Raw genomic sequence first — 19,224 nt, 5'->3', positions numbered from 1 at the left:
TATGACAAAGAAACCCCGACGTTACTCGTGGTTAGGCTGACTACGCCGAAACACCACCATATGAGGATCAGTGGCCGTTGTCTGCTTGTGGAGGAACGCAGGAATGCAAGATGGACTTTTCAACTGGATGGAGGCCACATCACAAAGCCGCTGCGGCCATGGATGCTTGAAGGATGCCCGCATATACCACATTTACGGCTTGGATAGTGTTCATGAACTATGTGCTGGGGAGTAGATAAACCTGCACGCGGGGGATGGCGCTCTTCTTGTTCTCGATTAAATAGACTGTTTGTCTGTATTCATTCATGCTGAATGGCTTTTGCAGAGACGTGCAAGGCATTCATATCAAGAACACAAGGTTGCTATGCTAACTAAAGCTCCATGAACCCTTGAACTTGACGAAGGTACTGATGAGCAGCACCTCGTTCACAAACCCGATCCCAGGATGCCAAGATCAAATGGAAAAGATCGCTTTTTGACATGACGCATAGCTCATCCCTTGCTCCAAGTCATGACCTGTATCAGTCCGGCTTTGTTTGCCCTTGAGCAGCAGCGGGCAACTCGAACGCTAGACTTCATTGTCACCTGCTTCGCCTCCATTGCGATCTTCAGCCTTGAGATTAGCGGTGGTAGAAGTCTTGTGCTTCTTGCTCGGCGTCTCGGGCACTGCCTCGTCGTCATCCCCGTCGGTGTCGCCAGCAGCAGCAGTGGCAGCAACAGCTTTGCCCGCTGCCTTGCGCGTGCCTCCGCCACGCTTCTTCGAGCCCGGAGTGCCCGCAGCGCCGCCTCCACCTGCTGCGGTCTTGCGAGTAGAATTGGGGGTCGAAGGGCTAGAAGTCGGGCCGGCACCACCACCGCCTCCTGCGCCGGTGGTGGATGCGTCAGCAGGGGCTGCGAGGGCGAAGAGCTTCTTCTTGAGCGTGTTGAACTGAGTCGTTGCGGTTGCTGCGTTCTTGTATCCAGCCTTCTGGGCGAAGAGTTCGTAATCGACCTGTTTTGTGAGGGGAGGGAAGGCATGTTAGTCGTTGAGTGCGAGTTGTGAGTAGATGTATGGGGGTGGGGGCGAGAAGAGGCCAGGAAGAGGGCGTGGTGAAGAGCCAAACGGGAATGCCCACATGGAGGACAGTTACAGGCGGCGAAGAGCACAGTGAATCAATGGGGTTGACAGGATTGCACGAGTCCGCGGGTGGGATGTTGGGTTGCGAAGCAGACGTCAATAGACAATGAAGATCCGCGAGGCTGTTGTGAACGTGGCGAGTGGAATCCAGTAATGGCTCACCTGAGGAGTGGTCTTGAGACTCTGCCATGCGAGCACGAGTAGCTCGAGGTCACGGGCAGTGGTGTTGACAGCTTTGGGAGGCATGGTGGCGGTCTTGTGAGGATGCTTCGGCGCTGCGGTTGTTGAGGTGCGATAGGGCAGCTGGTCAAAGGACTGTCTACAACAAGTGCAACGAAGTCCTAGATGGAAGCACTCGCTGAAAGTCTTAGCCGAGTTGCGAAGACCTGTCGGAAGATGGTTGCAGGGTTGGGTTGAGAATAAACAGCGTCACTATATTGAGTGTGCAAGAACAAGGAGTGCATCAAGTGACCAGTTGAGTCCCAGCGGCAAAGGTTTAGCAGAGGGCTGGGGCAAGACCGCACTCAGCATATGCCTGAGGTAAAGCTCTGGTGAGCAGGATCGGACAACCACTCAAGAGTCCAGTCTAGGCCAGTGAAAGTAGTCGGGCTCACCCAAAGGTGGTGCGCTCGTGGGTGCAGGAGCTTCATTTGCTGGGGCATCCTGTTGTCGCCTCGCTTCAACGTGATTCCAGACTTGCCCGCAGAGGACAGCGACAAGCTGCTATGGGCATCTCGTCGAGGTCTGGGCCTGCCACCACTTGCTTATCTCTCAACTCGCCAAACTACAGCATGTGTTCTACTCAAGTGTCACTCGATGACCTTGTCACTTTGGTCAACCATGTCTCGAAGCGACAGGCACAACAATTCCCCGCTCAATGTAGAATGTGGCATTCAAAGACCACAAATGCAGATGCACGTGAGTGCCCTTGAGAAGGCCAGGCCAGTGGGACGCGCATGGCTGTAGGTGCCTGGCAGGCCGCGTACACTGAAGCGCATTGAGCCTTGAGGTGCCTTGCGAGAACACTGCCCCTCAGAATCCGCAGTGATTCATGGTTTCATCAACAGCTGATTGCAGCCTCAGGATGTTTCACCTCGTTTGCACCCGAGAGTTGGTCATTGCTGCCTTTGCGGGTCATCCTCTGTTTGGTGCCGCAACGCTCGCCAAAGTCAGCCAGGCCAGCTAGGAGTTCTTGGCCTTCGTAGCCTCTGTGGCGGATCGAGCCTCTTCCAGACACTGCATTCATCGTTTTGCACTCATCCATCTCCTCCTTCTTCGGTGCCTGATTCAATTCAAGGGCGGGCTGCAAGCCTCTGCTGAATGAACACTGCCGATGCCTGTCAGGATGCCACTCCGGTTGAGCGCTTCCACTGGGGACGCCTTGCCGGCCACCTGGAGGTTCGTTTGACCTTGCCGTCTTCACACTGCCTGATTCAGACCCATGAGACCGCGTCATCAGTGATCTTATAGCTGCCTCACTGGCACAACTGACACAGCCAATGCAAAATCTCAGACAATGGTCAGTCGTCCCGGGAGCACATTGACCACATATCCCACGACTCGTATATTAACCCTCGTCCCCTCCAGATCTTGGGCAACATCTCTTCCCAGCATCCATCACAAACACCCATCAGATACATCCGCTACAAACATCCATTATCAACATCCATCCATTACAAACTTCCATTACCAACATCTCTCGCAAACCTCCATCACATACAACCACAAGAGCATCACCTTCCCCTCACACACTCTCTAAGCTTTATCCTTACCACCATCTCTCCGCCCTCAAACTCCTTCATCCTTACCCAACAGACCTCTGGTTATGAGCCAGGCTTCATGGCCTCTTTCTCAATCTGAGCAACGCTTTGTTTCACCGTCAATCCATGGCACGCTGCTTCTCGTCGTGCAATTCACGTTCTACCCGTTCCTGCATGCATGGACGCAGATGAAGACAAAGGGCACAGGCGTTGGCACTGAAACCGGCCAGCGGACTGAAGGCCGACACCGCGAGCGACCTCCCCCTTCCCGTCGTCGTAGAGATGCGTGACGACTACGCGCATGCTCGTAGTGCGCTCCATCTACATGTGCTTGCATGCCCGGGCAATGAAGGCATGTGTCAGCCATTCCCAATCAGTGGTCGACAGGTTCTCTACCGGCACCACTTCCGGAACTACCAGACCAGCCGAGACCGACGCTTCCACTCTTGGAACAGCGGCGTTGCAGCCATCATGCTTGCACTGAAGCCAGATATACAAAGGTCGCAGCATGACAGTTGCCCAGTGGTAAGTGCAGGCACTTGGGTGTTTTGTCCATCCCTGAACAATGAAAACTCCAAGCTGACCACGTCCTGTGCCTCCCAAGACTGGACTGGACGCTCTGTCTAGGTCGAAGATCACTTCACCGACTATCCCATGTGCAACGCCACATCTTGCCCAGCTCGCCGACTGGCAAGTTATCTGCGCGGCACAGATGTTGAGGTAGGGATCCTACCACTACTTATAGCATGCAAGTGTTGAGCGCTAATTGGGTCAACTAGATGGCGGAGACAGGCAGAGCCAAGGATGCATCCGGCAAAGAGCCTGACGCCCCAACAGCTGCAAAGAAACACCAGACAACCCTCAGTAAACGTGATGTTGGAGGCATCTGCGCTGAACTCATGAGCATCCCCATCAATCTCACATGGAAAGGCCTCGATGAGTGTCTGGACTTTGGCCCGCATATAGGCCCCGGAGTTTTCGACACCGGCACGGCAAGCGAAGAGAGCATGTACCAGGGCAGACGCGAATGGATCGCGCAAAGAGAGGAGGAGCAGCAGACACTCGGCAAGTACTCGACAGGGTCAGAGGCCGACATTTTGTGGCACACACACATCATCGACGAGCATGGCACCATCCACTCCAAGGGGGACTATTTTTGGCGGGACTGGGAGGCGAAAATTGTAGGTGTGGAGCCAAACACTGTCATAACTGCAAGAGTAATGACTGACAGAATACCTAGGATGCCTTGACGATGCCGAGGTGCTCGCTGCCGCTCGCAACATGACCCACCAGCCATACGTCCCTGGCAGAAAAAAGGCGCAGCTTAGATGAGCCATCTCTGTACCTCGCCATTCAAGGGCGGCGTCCTCGCCGACGAGACTGCCGACGCAGCAGCCTCGGCCTCAATTTGGCGTGCGCCTTACTCGTCATCCTTGAAGCACCGAGGTCGCCACAGCACGGCCCGTTGGTTCGGTCTCCCCTCGCTCCTGGTCAGTCCAACGGTTATGAGCCCGGCTGTCACCAGTTCTGAGCATGGTATACTCTCTTTGGGAGCCTTCCCCCGGCACTGGCAAGACGAGCGTCTGTCTCACTCTTGGCACGCTGATGCAGCTCCAAGAGGTCGCGGTCAACGTGTCCATTCTGAAAGGTCTGCATTCGCCGATCGTCTGCGGAGGCGACTTCGGGGATGCAGCTGACGACGAGGCCAAGACACCCGCCGCCACCGAGTTAGCGACACCACGCTTCATGGTTGTGTCCACGTCCAATGTGCAGGCAGACCAGTCAGCTTGTGACCATGCTGACGTTGGCCTCGAGGCTGGTGATATCGGTCGCATGTGTCCGGTGAAGCGGGAGCTCAAGGTTTTTGAGAACAATGAGAAGCCCGATTTCCGCAATCTTGATGAGCCGGTCGACCTACACGACTGCATGCAGACCGAGCGCACCCTTGAGCAGATCACCAGGGACTGAGAGCAAGGTGACATCCACTGCACCCCAGTCGCCTCAGCCATGATCGTGACCAAGAGCAAGTGGACCCCAAAGATCTTCATGCATGATGAGGCCTGCCGCCTACCGCTCGACAACCGCGTCCCCGGAGGGTCAGAGTTTGAGAGGGTCAAAGGCAGGGTGCGGCCCAGATGTAGTTCCTGTGCAACTTTGCATCCAAGGGGCCATCCTCACCGATGAGATGGGCCTTGGAAAGACTCTTCAGGTCATCATGGTCATGGCCGAAGTCCGCGCACTGCCTGGCTTTTCGATGGTGGTCTGTCCCGCGACACTGGTACCCCAATGGCGCCTCGCAGTGAATGAAGCCTTCCAGAATGTAGGTTCACACGAGATGCCCCTAGTGACCACGTCAGAGTAGCTAACACATGGTCAGGGTCATGAGCTGTCAGTCTATGTGGTAGAATCAACAACGGCATTGACAGCTCACCAACTTCACGCCTTGCATGTCGATGTCATCATCACCTCGTATGAAATCATTGAGTACTCTTACCGCACGAGAAATGAGTTCCCCACCGTACTGCAGGACTGGGTTGACGAGGGCATGCCCGAGAACGAGAGGCCCCGCCGACCACTGTCAACCTTCCACACCAGGCTCTGGCAGAAGCTGAACCTGCCTATCAAGCGCCTGATACTCGACGAAGCGCATGTGATCAACAAAGACGAAGGCAAGCGGCACCAGGCGATCAAGGCGTTGTGCTACGAGGCAGTAGTCATCCTGACTGGCACCCCTATGACGAACCGCTGGTGGGACATCGCCGGGCTTGTGAGCTTGCTTTCTGGTCACTTCGCGGTGGATAAGGAAGCGTTCGTTCGCGCCTTCCTGGGAGACGACTCGGGGAGGACACAAAGCGTCCATCAGCAGCAAGCTTCAGGATGCTCTCCAAGTTCCTCTGTGCATCCATGATAGGTCGGCCGTCCAAGGTTCTCGATCTACGCCTTGCGCTCTGACTCACTCGGCGTTTGGACTCCCGAAGAATGTTGCAAAGGAAGTCAAGGCCAAGTTGAAGAAGTTCCATGCCGCTACAGCGGTGCTCCGATCTGGGCAAGAACCAGGAAAACACAGTCGGTATCCTCATCGAGGCGCAGCTTCTCACCCTCTCCTCTATCATGGCTGATGATAAAGTTATCCCCTCCACGGACGCCGACGAATCAATGAGCGACAGAGATATGTGGCTTGACCGCCTGGACGCTTGTATAGAACGACAGCTGGACGACAGCTCTCCTCGCCTGCGGGAGCTCATGCGCGTGTATGATTCACTGCGCCAGAAACGCCCATCTTCTAAGATCATCATATTCTCCCGATGCTTGAAGTTCTTAGACATCATCAATGCCAGGCTGAAGTTCAAAGGCGTCACAGCGCTAAGGTATGATGGATCCGCGCCCAGCCACAAGAGACCTGGGGTGCAAGCTGCCTTCGAGTCCGCGAGTCCCAGCCGCCCGATCCTGATCACCGCCGGCGCGGGTAGTCCTGGCCCAATCTCACCTGCGCGTCAATTGTGATCCAGACCGAGCCGTGGTTCTCTGAGCTGCAGGAGAAGCAGGTTTCGCGTGTATTCGGCCCGGGGCAGAAGGGCCAGGTCATCGGGGTCAAGATCATCGCCGGCAACAGCGACCTGGACTCGAAGCTCTCGACCCAGGGCAAGGACCAGGTCATCAGCCGGATCATGAATGGGGTCATCCGAAAATCTGGCACCGCAGCCAGAGGATCAGGAGTCACTCAGTTGGACCAACAGTGATTACACAGCAGTGCTACTGCCGTAAGATGCTTTCATGGAATTGCCAATGGTGGAAAACACAGCATCCCAAGCGTTGCAAGCAAGAAACAAGGCCGGCTTGAAGGCCAAGGGACTTGGAGCGCTCGCGCCAGGCAAGAATGGAGCAAGGATGGACTGGAAAGGACACATAGGAATGGCACAGGCACGTACTACTGGGGTCATTTTGAACTCGGAGAGCTGCAATTGGAAGGGAGGAGACACTGATTTGGTGCTCTCTCATGACGCCAGTCTCGTCGTGCTCGCCTTCTCATTGCAAAACGTCTGGGTAGATACTTTAGATCAGATACAATCGACGTGTTGAAGTAAGTTGGCGAAGGTGGAGATGATAAGGCATGCAGCAACCACAAGTGCTCCGGTGACTGGCGGCCATGGCTCGTGGATCGCTTGAGCTCTCCTCGACGGCAACGTTACAGCCCTCTATGCTGCTGGTTTGCCAGGTTCTTTCAACTCGAGTTGCACACCAGTTCGGCCCACTTTTCACGGCAAACGACCAAGCACAACGCCCCCGGTTCGTTGTCAACGCCTGTGTGACACGCAACACTCATCTCTTTAGAGTTCGCTTGGCGATCCAAACGACACTTGATTCCAGAAATATATAGTAAGCACCTTGCCGGAGTGACTTGGTACCTCCTCCATTTCAGCCAGGCCAAAGCTCAGCCTTCGCCTTGAGATTACCTGGCTAGTAAGTGCTGCCCGTAGATCGGCAGTGCTTTCCTAAGTATCTTCCTACTTACTTGGTTGATTGCCTTCCTCATTCGCCTGGATGTCGAGAGCGCGCCGGAGACGCTGTGCGATCAGATCGTGCCCGTTCTGGACAGCCAAGTGTAGTGCACTCTCTCCGTCCCGATTCGTAATGTGCAAGTTTGCGCCACGACCGATGAGGAATTCCACAACGCTCAGGTGGCCCCGCGCAGAGGCGTTCATCAATGCGGTCCACCCGTACCAGCCACCCACGGTTTCCAAGCTGGCGCCGCTGTTTGCGAGAAGCCCCACCACCTGTAAATGCCCGTCTTGTGCCGCGGCGGCGATAGCACTGGCATTTCTGTCTCTGTCCACTGCACCGTGCTGGAGAAGCAGGCGGACAGCATCTACGAACCCTCGTCTGGCCGCATGGAATAGCCACATGCCTGAGTCGCGCCGATAACTCACCAACCGGATCTGCCAGCCTTCCAAGTGTCTCAAAAGAAACATTGCAGTGCCCTCATCAGCACTTCTTACGACAGACGATATAGCCTTCCATAAGTCAGTGTCAGAGACGCCAAGACCTACCAGCACACGCAGTGCTTGTACACGTCCTTCTTCCGTGGCTCGTTCGAGTGGCGTGAGCCCCAAAGCATCCTTCTCCTGCACCGAGACTCCGTTCGCAGCTAACAGGCTTATGAGCGCACACCGTCCTTGTTGTGCTGCCCAGGTCATCGGCGATCGCCTATAAAAGTGCTTGAAGTTGGCCCCGACCTGGAGGCCCTCCATCGGGTCGACGCCTTCATGAATGATTGTTGACAGGCCCAAAAGGGCGGCGACTGTATCCTTGTGGCCCCTTGACATTGCTATCAAGAGTGGATGATAGGTTCTATGCTCGGAACTGTCGCTGATCGAGTCGATTGTCTCGCGGTGTAGTCTGATTAGTTTACTTGTCCCAAGAGTGGCCAGGATCTGCAGGGGACTCGGGTATTTCCCAAATCGTCTTGCTTTGACAGGCTGGTAAAGGTCCAGTGTCGGGGCGTCGAATTGGCCAAAGAAGCGGACGAGGAAATCCTTCTGCGATGTGGAAGGCGCCGCTTCGTCAGCGTGCAGCAGGATGCTTTGCGTCGCGTACTCCATAAGCACCAACGACTCGTGCGGCCTCGGCGGATGGGATTTGGCGATTGTTCTGTCCGGACTTGACTGCCTTGATGGGTCCTGGGGGGGAAGATCATTTTCAAAATGATCACCGTTGATGTCGCTCGCGGTCTCTGTTCCGGGGACAGCTACTGTGCTGTCACCTCCCGAGCTGGCAGACAAAACACGCCAGCGCCTGAGATAAGCTTCGCAATCACTTCGAAGCAATTCATGACTTGTCCCCTCCCAGTCAAAGCCAAGGTCGGGCCATAACTCCTGGAGACCTCTGCCCTTGACCAGGAAGTCGCGCACAGATTCGTGAATGAACTGTACAGTCGCCTGCTTCTTCTTGGTACTCACAATCTCGACGAGACCCTTTGATGTACTAGTAGCCAGCACGACAATCGACTCGTCGTCCGTAGCGTCCGGGATCTCGTCGTCTACGTCGCCTGTCGCTAGGCCTCCTGCCCACATGGCGTGGCAAAACTCTCCAGGACTTAAGGGTCGCTTCGCGCACAAGACCCACAAAATGCAGCGCCGTAGCTCTTGTGGGCGCTCCTGGTCTCGCGTAAGGATGTCCTTGAAAAGCTGGCTGAGCGTAGGCGGGATCTCCAGTAGTCTCTTCCGAAGTGCCAAACCCCCACGGCTTGCTTCTTTGTTGAGGATCCCTACAACTAGCACAACCCACATAAACACCCCAGATGCCTTCTCCAGGATTCTGCCTTCGAGTTCTGCACGCGGCTTCGCCGGGACTTTTAAGCATTTCTTGACGTACTGGGCCAAGTCTTGCGCGTGGCCGGCCTCGTTCTCTAGGGTGATAAGGCAACTCTCCTCTATGTGGATGTATGGGTACGGCCGGCTCGAGAAGGCGACGCGAAGCTTGATGCCTTCCTCTTGTGCTGTCTCCACGAGGCTCTCGAAATAGTCGACTATATCTCGCGCATCTTCTTCGTTGCATTCGTCAAGGGCGTCGATAAAGCAGAGAAGGGGTCGGTTCCCCAGCTTCGTAACGGCGCTAGTCAGAAGGTTCTTCAAAGAGTCGAGATCTGGACAAGCTAGCTCATACTTGGCTGGGTCGATTTCGGGGTCGCCCAAGACTGACTGCAAGTCTGGGAGGAGGGTCAGGACTTGCCACAAGATTGAGCGATACATTCCAGCGATTGACTTCTCAAGAGTGTCACCCCTGGCGTTGAAGAAGAACGATATGACCGTGGCGTCTTTTTGTTTCCTCTTCGACTCCAAGTACAAAAACTTGATGAGAGTCGACTTGCCCGCTCCAGCCTTGCCGCGCAGCCACAAGAGCGAGCTCGTCTCCGTGTTCCGACTCAGATCCGTCCAGAAGACGTACTTGGGGTGAGCCAAGAACCACCGGCAAGTCTTTCCCTGCTCTGGTCGTATCGCATCCTTGCGGATATTGCTCTGCGGAAAGTCGAGGAGCTCCATGAAAGCTTGCCTTCTGTCGACAGCTACCGGGTGTGTCTCAACATCTTCTGGGATGAAGTCTCCGTTGTGAGTTGTTGATGGTTTACTGGCGACAACCACTGGTATCGTCTCGAGGAGCTCCCTGGCGTAAGACGCCGCCGTTGCCGCCGCGTATTCTTGCCACTCCTTGTTCTTATGCGAGTCTGAGTAATCGCATATACCTCGGATCGGGAGGCACTGTAGACTATCCATCATCCCCGCAGCTTCCATCTCGAAGCAGATAATATCGAGCTTCCGACCGACAGCGTCTCGCTTCTGGGCATCCTTGTTCACACTGTCTCCTGAGGCGACACCTCCATAGTGAACATGGAAATTCTCTGTGACCCTCCGTCGCCTGGTCTGTAGCCGCGTGGAATCGCACTCATCGCAAGTCTTCGTGTCCGTAGGGTGTGAATAACTGGCCTGGAAGAGTCGATCGGGTTGTGTCGGACGGCAATACTGCGATAGTCGTGTTCGGAGCAGTTCTTGTGCTCTGGGCGACCACTTTTCCAAGCCGTGCTTAGATCTGAGGTTTGTGACCGCGCCCCGAAGCAGCGAGGACGGGTGCTTGTCTTTCGCCGTGATCTCGAACAGGCCATCACCCATCGCCTTGCCGAGGTCGTACTCCATAACTCTGGTACCGACTACCACATCGCCCAAGTACAAGTCGGCCTCGCTAGGGGCGCCGCCACCAATCCCCACCATCAAAGTCGCTCTGATGTTGGGAAAGGTGCGCCTCAAGTGAGTCGCTACGAGAGCAGCGTTAACTTTGCCGTAGACGACCGGCAACGCAGTCATCACGACATTGTGCGCCGCGATCCTCCCGAGCACGTAGACGTTGTGGTCATCCTCGTAAGCGCCGAGTGCGGGGTGCTCTTCGTCGAGCATGAGTCTCGAGGCCGCGAGTTCGAGGTGCAGGGCGCAGATCCAGGCGATTGTGTAGTCTTCATGTGACAGTCTTGGGCGAGCGGCTTGGTCCAGCCCTGTCTCGGGTGCACCAGGATTTGCAGGACCAGCGGGGCGCTTTGCCAGCCTAATATCGCCTTCGTCGCGGCTGCACGACGGGCGGCGCTTGGTCGACATGGTTCTGGGAGGTGGCCATACGCATCTGGCCTGTCTCAACCCGGCCTCAAGGTCAAGGGGTAGTCCCAGGTCGTGACAATGGTACAGGGACTTCGGGATCTGGCATGAATACCGACAAGTTCAATTGCAGGTTGTCAAACAAATCGCGAAGTTCACAGGGCCGGTGCCAGAGCCTGGTGCGCGAGCCTTGGAGAGCTGAAAAGCCGCCTTGCAGGGAGCCTCATGCAACGTACGCAAAAGTGGTGGCTGTGCTGGCATATCTTATGCAAATGCCAAGATTTCATAACTTTTCGCATCGGCCAGGGCTGTGATAATCACGCTCCATTTGAGATCTCATATTCCGTTGGCGCATTCTATTGACCACCACTACACAACTTGGTCTGCACAGCTTAGTCTGCTATCTGCGAGCCAAATTCTGTCGAAGCGGGGCACGCACCGTTACCTGACCATCGTGCACATATAGCTAGAAACCTAAGTCTCCTCTTGAATAACAACACTACAATACATGAAAATCCCCAACCTGCTCACCTGCACTTCGGACTCTGTGCATATGCTTTTGTCCCACTTGGAGATCTTCGTGTTCCCAGAGCTGGTATACGAGCATCCTTGCATCTGCTGACCATTCTTCCATTTTCGTCCAGCAAGGCTTCTCAGGCAGATGGATCTCGGAGAACAGGAAATGAATCTTGGCCATTCGGGCTGATTCCAGCACTCTTCTTGCTCCCGTCAACAACCCAGGTCCTTGTTATGATGGTTCACCTCGCCAGGCAGAAACCCTGCTCTTCTCCCTAAAGGAACATGCTCGGCTGGTCCATCAACCAACAACTAGCAATTATAGACATCGCGAGGCTGATGTCATGCGCGTCACTGATAAACATTCATTTTGTTTTGCTGTTCTTTCTCGGACGGAGTTGGGGGCACAGTTGTGAAATCGTCGACTTCGAATGATATCGTGTATTTTGTATTCATATTACCTGCCCCATACCTCTTCAACCCATCAAGTGCAGCCCGTTCGTCACATTCCCATAATTGGCATGTGAGTAATCCATTATAGGATTCGTCTTGGGCCGCCACGGCGCCTGCTTCAGGTACCTGGGGAACTTGTCGCCAGCAGCTTGGACATACGTCGACGAGAGCTGCCACATCTTGAGCGGCTCGCTGGTGTCAGTGCCCCTGGACATACGCGGACAGGCCGTCTGCGTGCCGCGCTTGTCGAGGTACTGCCTCACGCGCACCATGATGCTGGCGGAGTCGTCGGCGCCCAGGGTCCACGAGGCGTTGACGTAGCCAAACATGAAGAACATGTTGGGCACGCCCTCGATCATGCAGCCGTTCCAGACAAACTTCTTTGACCAGTCGACCTTGTCGCCGTCGACGCGGACGTCGACGAATCCGCCAAAGTTCATGTTGAGGCCCGTGGCGGCCACGATGACATCGGCCTCGAGGTGCTGGGGCTTGGTGTCGTCTATCCCCGCGCTGCCCTCCTTGAGCTCGATGCCCGTCTCGGTGACCGTCTTGATCACGCCCGTGACGACTTCGGCCTTGTTGGGGTCTTGCAGGCACTGGTAGAAGTCGCCGTCGGGCGCCATGCACATGCGCTGCTGCCAGGGCGTGTACTTTGGGTTGAAGTGCGGGTCCCAGTTGAGCCGCTTGGGCAGCTGCTTCTTGGCCAGGCCGATGATATAGCGGCGGGCATGCTGTGGGTAGGCGTGGCAGTAGAGCACGACCAGGAAGGGCACGATGCGGTGGAACATGCGCTCCCAGGTGGTGACGACGCGGAGCGGGAGGAACTTGCGGACCCAGAAGGGGGCCCGATCGCTGTTGACGACCGAGAAGACGTAGGAGGGGCTGCGCTGGAGCATGGTGACCTTGCCGGCGCCGTCCTTGACCATGGCAGGGAGGATGGTGATTGCGGCGGCGCCGCTGCCGATGATGATGACGCGCTTGCCCGTGTAGTCGTACTCCTTTGGCCAGAACTGGGCGTGGATGACTTTGCCCTTGAAGTTGTCGATGCCGGGGATGATGGCGTCGAGAGGCTTGTAGTAGTTGTAGTAGCCGGTGCCGAGGACGAAGAAGCGCGTGACGAACTTCCTGCGCTGGCCCTGGTGGTCGGCGATGACGGTCCAGCGCTGCTCGTTGGTGGACCAGTCGGCGGAGAGGACTCTGTGCTGGAAGCGGATGTGCTTGTCGATGCCGTACTTCGAGGCGCACTTGTTCATGTAGCCGAGGATGAGGTCGGCCTCGGCGACGGGGTTCTCGTAGGGCCAGGGCTCCCAGGCGAAGCCAAAGGTGTGGAGGTCCGAGTCTGAGCGGATGCCGGGGTACTTCCAGAAGTCCCAGGTGCCGCCAATGGCGTCGCGGGACTCGAGGATGGCATAGTCGGCGGAGGGAAGGCGTGACTGGAGGCGGTAGGCAGTGTTGATGCCGGAGATGCCGGCCCCGACGATGAGGGTGTCGAGATGCTCCGCAGGCATGTCGACGGTGGTGTTTGGGACGGAGCCCATGGTGGCGGTGGTGTTGGTGCTACTTTTGGGAGAGATGACCATGCGAAGAAATTCCAAAGGGCGGCTAGACTAGCTGGCAAGGGATGCCTCGTGAATGTGTGTAGATGGGGATGAGAAGAATGTCTTATCCAGTCTGCTGTTTCAGATGCGTGAAGGATGACGGAAGAGAGAAGCAGTATCTACAAGAAAGAGATGCTTCCAGAGGATTGAGAGACCAGAAGAACCAGGTGCAGGCCCAGGGTCGTGTTGATCAGCCTGGGGGATGTGGTGGTACTGTACTACTAACGACGAGCACATGGGAGGTGCGCATCTCCTCTTCATCACTAATCCCCCTCCCCACTCGCAAAGGTGCCTCGTGTCTCTCCCTCTCCAACCAAACACCACCACAAAGAGGGCGTGGCGACAGGCTGCGCAGCGCCCACCGAATGGCTGCAGGTTGGCGAATCAGCCGCATCATAGCCCGGCAGTGAGTGGCCTCGCCTGTGACGCGAGCAGGCTTTCCCGATTGCGGAACTCGCAGCTTTCTCCCCGCAATGGCGACACGGGCCCCGGCTGGGGTCCTGTCGATCTCGGCTGCTTGGCAAGACACACCCTCCGTCCTCGCCTCCAATTCTCCTGTCCTGGTGGTCTTGATGCGACGGTCGTCATCTAACCTCTGGTTGAGCCTCCCGTCAGGGTCCGCCATCCGCGTCTGGTCCCCACGAGGAAAGAGGCTCCAACTTCCACTTCTGGCCGAGGGTAGACGCCTACACAAATGTGAGCAGGCGGATAGGTGGGCGGCCCACCGTCTGGCAGCAAAGGCCCTCTTGTACCGCACCGGGGCGATAGGCAGCGCCCGCCTGCACTGCGACTGTGTGACAAGGCGGTGCTTGGCGCATGCCTCGGGCTGTAAGCACCCTGCAGGGCGTTGCCGCCAGCATTGTGCAGGGTTCGCCTGAGACAGACAGACAGACAGATTGATAAACAGACCCCAAGCAGCAGTGATCCCAATACCCGATCCCAGTGTTGAAACCATTGACCACTGCGGTCTGTGTCTGTCTGTGCAAATAGAGTGCTGACCTTGTACCTTGTGCACATGACGAAGACCCCCAGGTTGCGAGGGTGCCGATTCGTTCTGGCCCCAGTGCAGAAGTGGGGCTGCCGAGGCAGGCGGGCCTTTCCCCGCAGACCCACTTGCTCGCGTCTGCAGCGGAGACTTCCGCTCTCCACAGGGGGGTGCCTCAGGCCACACAGGGTTGCACGCGTAAATGACCCTGCCTGCCTTCTAGCGAGCACTGCGTGTGACGAGGACCAGCAAAGGGCTCGCACAAGACTGTCCAGTCACACCTACAGCAGAGATAGGCCAGATCGGCTGCCAGAGCCCGGCACCGGAACCCAAACGGCTTATGTTGCACAATCGCCAGGCAACAAGAAGACGACACACATACACAAACACAAGCACTAACTGCTACCCCGCACGCGGAACTTTCGGCGCACGCCGCGGGAACCTTGCTTGGTGTATGCACACCTCTTCATGGGGCATCCTCGGCTTCCGCGCTTCCCTTTGCTTCATCAGTCGGTCGCCGTACCTTCGCAATCTCTGAGCATCTTTTGAGAACCCGTTCGTCCTGCAGATATCCCCAACGGCAAAGACCTCACCTTCTTTCGGGTATGAGTGAGCTTCTTTGGAAATCGTGCTCACCAAGCCCTAGTCCCGGATCCGCGATCGGGCACTTCGCCACGTGACAAAACGTCCCCGACCACAGTTGGGGGCAGACTAGGCAGTTTAGTGTCCATTCGGCAGATTATTGGCACTAACTCTAGAAATGTTAGAGCCTAGACAGTCCTCGCCTCCCCATGGGGGAATACCGCTTTTGGCAACCCGGCTGACCAATTCAGATCCAGCACCCCCGTCCAAGATCTCGACCACGCCCTTGTGCTGCTGTTCCGCGTCTCCGGGGCAAAGAGCCGCTCTTCTCGCGAGCATGGTGCCTAGGACTTCCAAAAACAGAGAGAGAGACTCCCAGTATGAAAATTCGCCCCCCATTCCCCTTGTGAGGCATTGTGCTGTCATATGACAAAGGACACTGCAGCTCCACAGAGCCTCACTTGAGTCGGGTGATTGAGAATGCAGTAAGCTATGCACATGCCTGTTCTGCGCTCAGGTCACATCTGAGGAATCTCGTTCTTGCTGAACCCACCAATCCCAGAAATACGTACAAATAAGAGGAGAGCGTGGCTGCAATGGAGCTTGAGAGTGCCGGTAGCCAGAAGGCAGTGATGAGCTTGAGCCCTAACCAAGTCACTATGCATGAGAAGGCGTATTATTCACACGCTGGATGAGAAGGGCGACCGAGGAAAAGGTAGCATGGGACCAGAGTGCATGCTTGGAAATGAGCCGGTCAATCTTTGACTGTGCGGAATGGCCGATTGGTCCGGTCAACGAGTTGGTGCGCGTGAGGTCAGGACGTAAAATCGAATAGCACTTTCATCCCTCTCGAATGGCGGGACATATGGATATTGATTCTTCTAGAACACTTCAAATGATCGATCGTCCACGCCGGAATACAATAGAACAGGACATGGAATGACCCGAGACGCTAGCAAAACACCAAAGGGCGTGAACAACTCACTCTGTTATCCAACGTGTCATTCTGAATAACCAGCGTCCCCGGTGCTGGCAAGTCACTCCACCGAGATTACTGGTGCCGATCTGAACCACGGAATTTGTAGTTTGCCTGTGCTCAAGCATCGCATAACTCTTGTCGTCTTGACATCACTCCAAGGCGCCATATATACACAGCAGCTCAACGACTACTTCCTCTTCCCTTTGTCCTCCCGTATTCCGGCCTAACAATGCTTGACGTGGGCTCTTGCTTGCCCGAGGAGAAGAGACTAATTGTTGGCTCTTCCGGCTAGAAACCGTGCCTGTTCGGCCTTCAGTATCTGCATGATCTGTGGCCGTCCGTGTTTATAGTCCGAGTGCTGGATCTCCCTCGCAACGTAGGCTTCTCCTCCCCTTGTCATGAGAAGCCGTACCGCTTCAATGTGACCACCTCGAGCAGCAAGCCACAGGAGAGGTTCGCAGAAATCACTCCCTTCTTTCCAAAGAGCCTCGACATCTTCGTCGAGGAACGATTGCAACACATCCACTTGCCCGAGGAGACATGCCAGAGCTTGGGCTCCCTCGTGCCTGCTGATTGTGGCGCCGTACCGCAGTAGCAGTGGTACCGCCTCGATATAGCCACTCATTGCTGCCATATCAAATGCTGTGTACTCTTCATAGTCCGTCTCGTTGACATCAGCTCCCCTAGCAATCAAGGTATCCAATAGCTCCTCCCAGCCAAGACATTCGGTGAGCAGGTGATGAAAAGGAGAACTCTCATCCAATCGTATGCCAGTGTCCAATTGTAAGCGCGGATCCGCGCCATGTTCGAGAAACATGTCTGCGACAAAGTCGCCATACGCCCATATAGCATTAAATAAGGGCGTACGACCATAGTCATCAGTTTGGTCTACAAGGGTGGAGTCACTGTCTAGCATCTTCCTCACCACCTCCAGTTGACAACTCTCGCAGGCCGCAGTGAAGGCGGTCACTCTGTTCAAATCTGCCCCGCTGAAATCGGCGCCAGCGTCTATAAGCAACAGCGCAATGTGGCCATGGCCGCTCCGGATCGCCCAGTGCAATGCTGTCCGTTTGACGTAAGGGTCTTCGAGGTCGAGTTGCAAATGTGCTTCAGAGAGCAGCACTCGTACAAGGTGCGAGGATCCTACCCAAGCCGCCAAGATCAGGTGCGATGAATTTATGGGGAAGAACACAGGGAACAGCTGCTCCAAGACAGTCATACGGTCTCTCCATATCAGCTCAAACTGCTCCAGGTCGGCGAGGTCAAGGAGTGGTGCTGTATCCTGCAAGTGCTGTAACAAATTTTTAGCACAGTAAATTGCCAGGTCTGGTGGATTGGACAGCTGCCCGGCGGCCCTGGCGGAACGTGCTGGTATATCAGGCAACCTCAAATAATTCAGCAACGTCCGCGTCAAGCCAAGTTGTGCCTCTGCAAGCACAATGCTCTCTTTCCAGGAAGGGTTGTTGTTTGGGCTGTTCCGACCCGCTGGTGTAGAAGAAAGTAGAAATTCTCTGGCGGTTTGGTGTAGGAAGTAGACCTTTTTGTCGACGACAATGACAAGCAGCCCACAAATTGCTCCCACTAGACTTGTGATTTGGGCTTCAGACAGTACGTTCAATTTCTGGTAATGCTTCGTTTCTGGCACAATAGCCCATGCCTGGGACAACTGCAGCAGATTCAGTGGCTCGGCGGCAGCGAGGAGGATAGAGAACATCTTTTTGACCCTGTGCGGGTGTCCGATCCTGCTCAGCATTTTTTCGTAGACGTCTTCAACACGCTTCGGGAGCGTTTTGACTATCTCTTGCAGAGCTCGGGCGTCAGTCTCGAGTGTCTTCTCAAGCTCCTCGAGCACGAGATATACCCAGAGGTAGGTCTTTTGTGGAATCTCGCTTAATGCCTGCTGCAGGATTTTTCGTCCTGGCTCATCCAGTTGAAGGGGTACTGCTACATCATGCAGCCTCGCGGTGATAACCAAGTCGATTTCCTTGGAGATCTGCTCGATTTCCCTGTCGTTTTCTCCGGCAAGGTGTATCTGGGCCTTGACATGATAGAACCCGCGGTCGATATCGGTGTACAGTCGACTTGAGATAAGTATTTTGAGCCTGTTCGGAGCAGACCTGTTGTCGTTCCACCCGACCAAATGCCTGATCAGGATCGCGCGTTCAGCGCTCTGACACTCATCCAAGGCGTCAAGGACGAAAACCACTTCGCCTGTGTGAACAGCTCCAGTGACTTCTAGTATCGCAGCCCATAAGCCTGTGAATGATTCCGACAGTTGCTGGTCCTCTGCGAACTTTTTCAGAAGCTCTTTATTCAGTAAGTCGCGACGCTTGATCAAGATCTGGTGCAGCAAGCATTTTAGCGCATTGATCGCAGACTTCTGGACTTCGGAGTCGTCCTTGAAGAAGAAGTAACATATGACGCTGTTCGGGACGTTGAGAAAGTCATCGACGAGATACTTGAGCAGCACAGACTTGCCGCATCCAGGTAATGCTGATACCCACAGCAGCGGCGAACCTTCACCAGCTCTCCATCGAAGGAATGTCGGGTGATCGGTGAACCATCTACACGTCCCTGGCACTCGGGCCTGGATTCTGTCCTTGTGGTCTCGGTATGGGATTGTGGAAAGCTTTCCGAGAAGATCAGTGCGGTCTTGTTCGAGCCAAGTGAGCCCTGCCTGGGCTTCCAAGAGCTGCTGCCTCCGCATAATGTCTCGAAGCTCGGCATCCTCGTGGCGTTTGAGCTGACGGCGAGCATGCGCGAGGGCCGCATGTATCAGTACCTCCAACTCAGTTTGCATCATGTGGATGTGGGCTTGGTCGACTTGAGCCCGTACATCGTCGTATGCTTTCTCAAAGACTTCGAGTGCCGCATGTTTGTTGGTGAAGAGGAGGCGCAGAAGTTTGAGAAACCGTTTATGAAGATCGTCCGTCGACAACGGAGACTGGATCTTCAGCCGAAGATTTGTCGCCTCGGTGAAGCCTAGGTAATCCATTGAGCTGTCGTCGAGAGATACGAGCACCATGCCGCGTGTGTCAGGGCTCCGTCGTTGTCGTAGCTCCACGAATGCTAGCTCGGTAAGAACATGATGGAATG

The 19,224-nt window shown here is 55.5% G+C and overlaps 7 protein-coding genes across 7 annotated transcripts; 2 read left to right on the top strand and 5 right to left on the bottom strand.

Annotated features, from left to right (window-relative positions):
- Nucleotides 1-568: 568 nt before the first annotated feature.
- B0I36DRAFT_358116 (uncharacterized protein) lies at nt 569-1,363 on the bottom strand (the record flags this gene model as incomplete). Its single annotated transcript, XM_046157910.1, has 2 exons — nt 569-991; nt 1,280-1,363. The coding sequence occupies 2 exons, from the start codon at nt 1,361-1,363 to the stop codon at nt 569-571; spliced, it is 507 nt and encodes a 168-aa protein (XP_046018933.1).
- Nucleotides 1,364-3,348: 1,985 nt separating this feature from the next.
- Nucleotides 3,349-4,845, top strand: B0I36DRAFT_358115 (uncharacterized protein; the record flags this gene model as incomplete). The annotated part of the gene is made up of 5 exons (XM_046157909.1): nt 3,349-3,402; nt 3,505-3,597; nt 3,657-4,058; nt 4,236-4,367; nt 4,432-4,845. 5 exons carry the CDS (start codon nt 3,349-3,351, stop codon nt 4,843-4,845), a joined length of 1,095 nt encoding a protein of 364 aa, XP_046018932.1.
- Nucleotides 4,846-5,092: 247 nt separating this feature from the next.
- On the top strand, nt 5,093-6,617 carry B0I36DRAFT_358114 (SNF2 family N-terminal domain-containing protein; the record flags this gene model as incomplete). Its single annotated transcript, XM_046157908.1, has 4 exons — nt 5,093-5,197; nt 5,255-5,644; nt 5,908-6,282; nt 6,348-6,617. 4 exons carry the CDS (start codon nt 5,093-5,095, stop codon nt 6,615-6,617), a joined length of 1,140 nt encoding a protein of 379 aa, XP_046018931.1.
- A 765-nt stretch (nt 6,618-7,382) lies between these two features.
- Nucleotides 7,383-11,712, bottom strand: B0I36DRAFT_371329 (uncharacterized protein; the record flags this gene model as incomplete). Its single annotated transcript, XM_046160003.1, is given in 15 exon segments — nt 7,383-8,526; nt 8,656-8,906; nt 8,919-8,981; nt 8,997-9,215; nt 9,228-9,283; nt 9,302-9,476; nt 9,486-9,575; nt 9,603-9,893; nt 10,017-10,099; nt 10,118-10,187; nt 10,200-10,271; nt 10,281-10,454; nt 10,476-10,567; nt 10,577-10,879; nt 11,547-11,712. Coding segments are annotated over 15 exon segments (3,249 nt in total).
- Nucleotides 11,713-12,007: 295 nt separating this feature from the next.
- Nucleotides 12,008-13,492, bottom strand: B0I36DRAFT_233435 (uncharacterized protein; the record flags this gene model as incomplete). Its single annotated transcript, XM_046149230.1, has 1 exon — nt 12,008-13,492. One exon carries the CDS (start codon nt 13,490-13,492, stop codon nt 12,008-12,010), a length of 1,485 nt encoding a protein of 494 aa, XP_046018929.1.
- A 367-nt stretch (nt 13,493-13,859) lies between these two features.
- Nucleotides 13,860-14,401, bottom strand: B0I36DRAFT_311675 (uncharacterized protein). Its single transcript, XM_046152400.1, has one exon. The coding sequence runs from the start codon at nt 14,168-14,170 to the stop codon at nt 13,976-13,978; it is 195 nt and encodes a 64-aa protein (XP_046018928.1). The 5' UTR covers nt 14,171-14,401; the 3' UTR covers nt 13,860-13,975.
- A 1,818-nt stretch (nt 14,402-16,219) lies between these two features.
- Nucleotides 16,220-19,207, bottom strand: B0I36DRAFT_311671 (uncharacterized protein). The gene has a single exon (XM_046152399.1). It carries the CDS (start codon nt 19,151-19,153, stop codon nt 16,397-16,399), a length of 2,757 nt encoding a protein of 918 aa, XP_046018927.1. The 5' UTR covers nt 19,154-19,207; the 3' UTR covers nt 16,220-16,396.
- Between the last annotated feature and the right edge of the window lie 17 nt (nt 19,208-19,224).

Source organism: Microdochium trichocladiopsis (genome assembly GCF_020744255.1).
Source record: "Microdochium trichocladiopsis strain MPI-CAGE-CH-0230 chromosome Unknown B0I36scaffold_1, whole genome shotgun sequence".
NCBI classification, from domain to species: domain Eukaryota; kingdom Fungi; phylum Ascomycota; class Sordariomycetes; order Xylariales; family Microdochiaceae; genus Microdochium; species Microdochium trichocladiopsis.
Note: the sequence above shows the minus strand (reverse complement) of the source record. Positions and strands in the feature narration are given on the sequence as shown.

Bases quoted from the DNA above. Each gene is read 5' to 3' on its own strand.
- B0I36DRAFT_311675 (XM_046152400.1), bottom strand. From the start codon at position 14,170: ATGACGACCGTCGCATCAAGACCACCAGGACAGGAGAATTGGAGGCGA.
- B0I36DRAFT_311671 (XM_046152399.1), bottom strand. From the start codon at position 19,153: ATGGTGCTCGTATCTCTCGACGACAGCTCAATGGATTACCTAGGCTTC.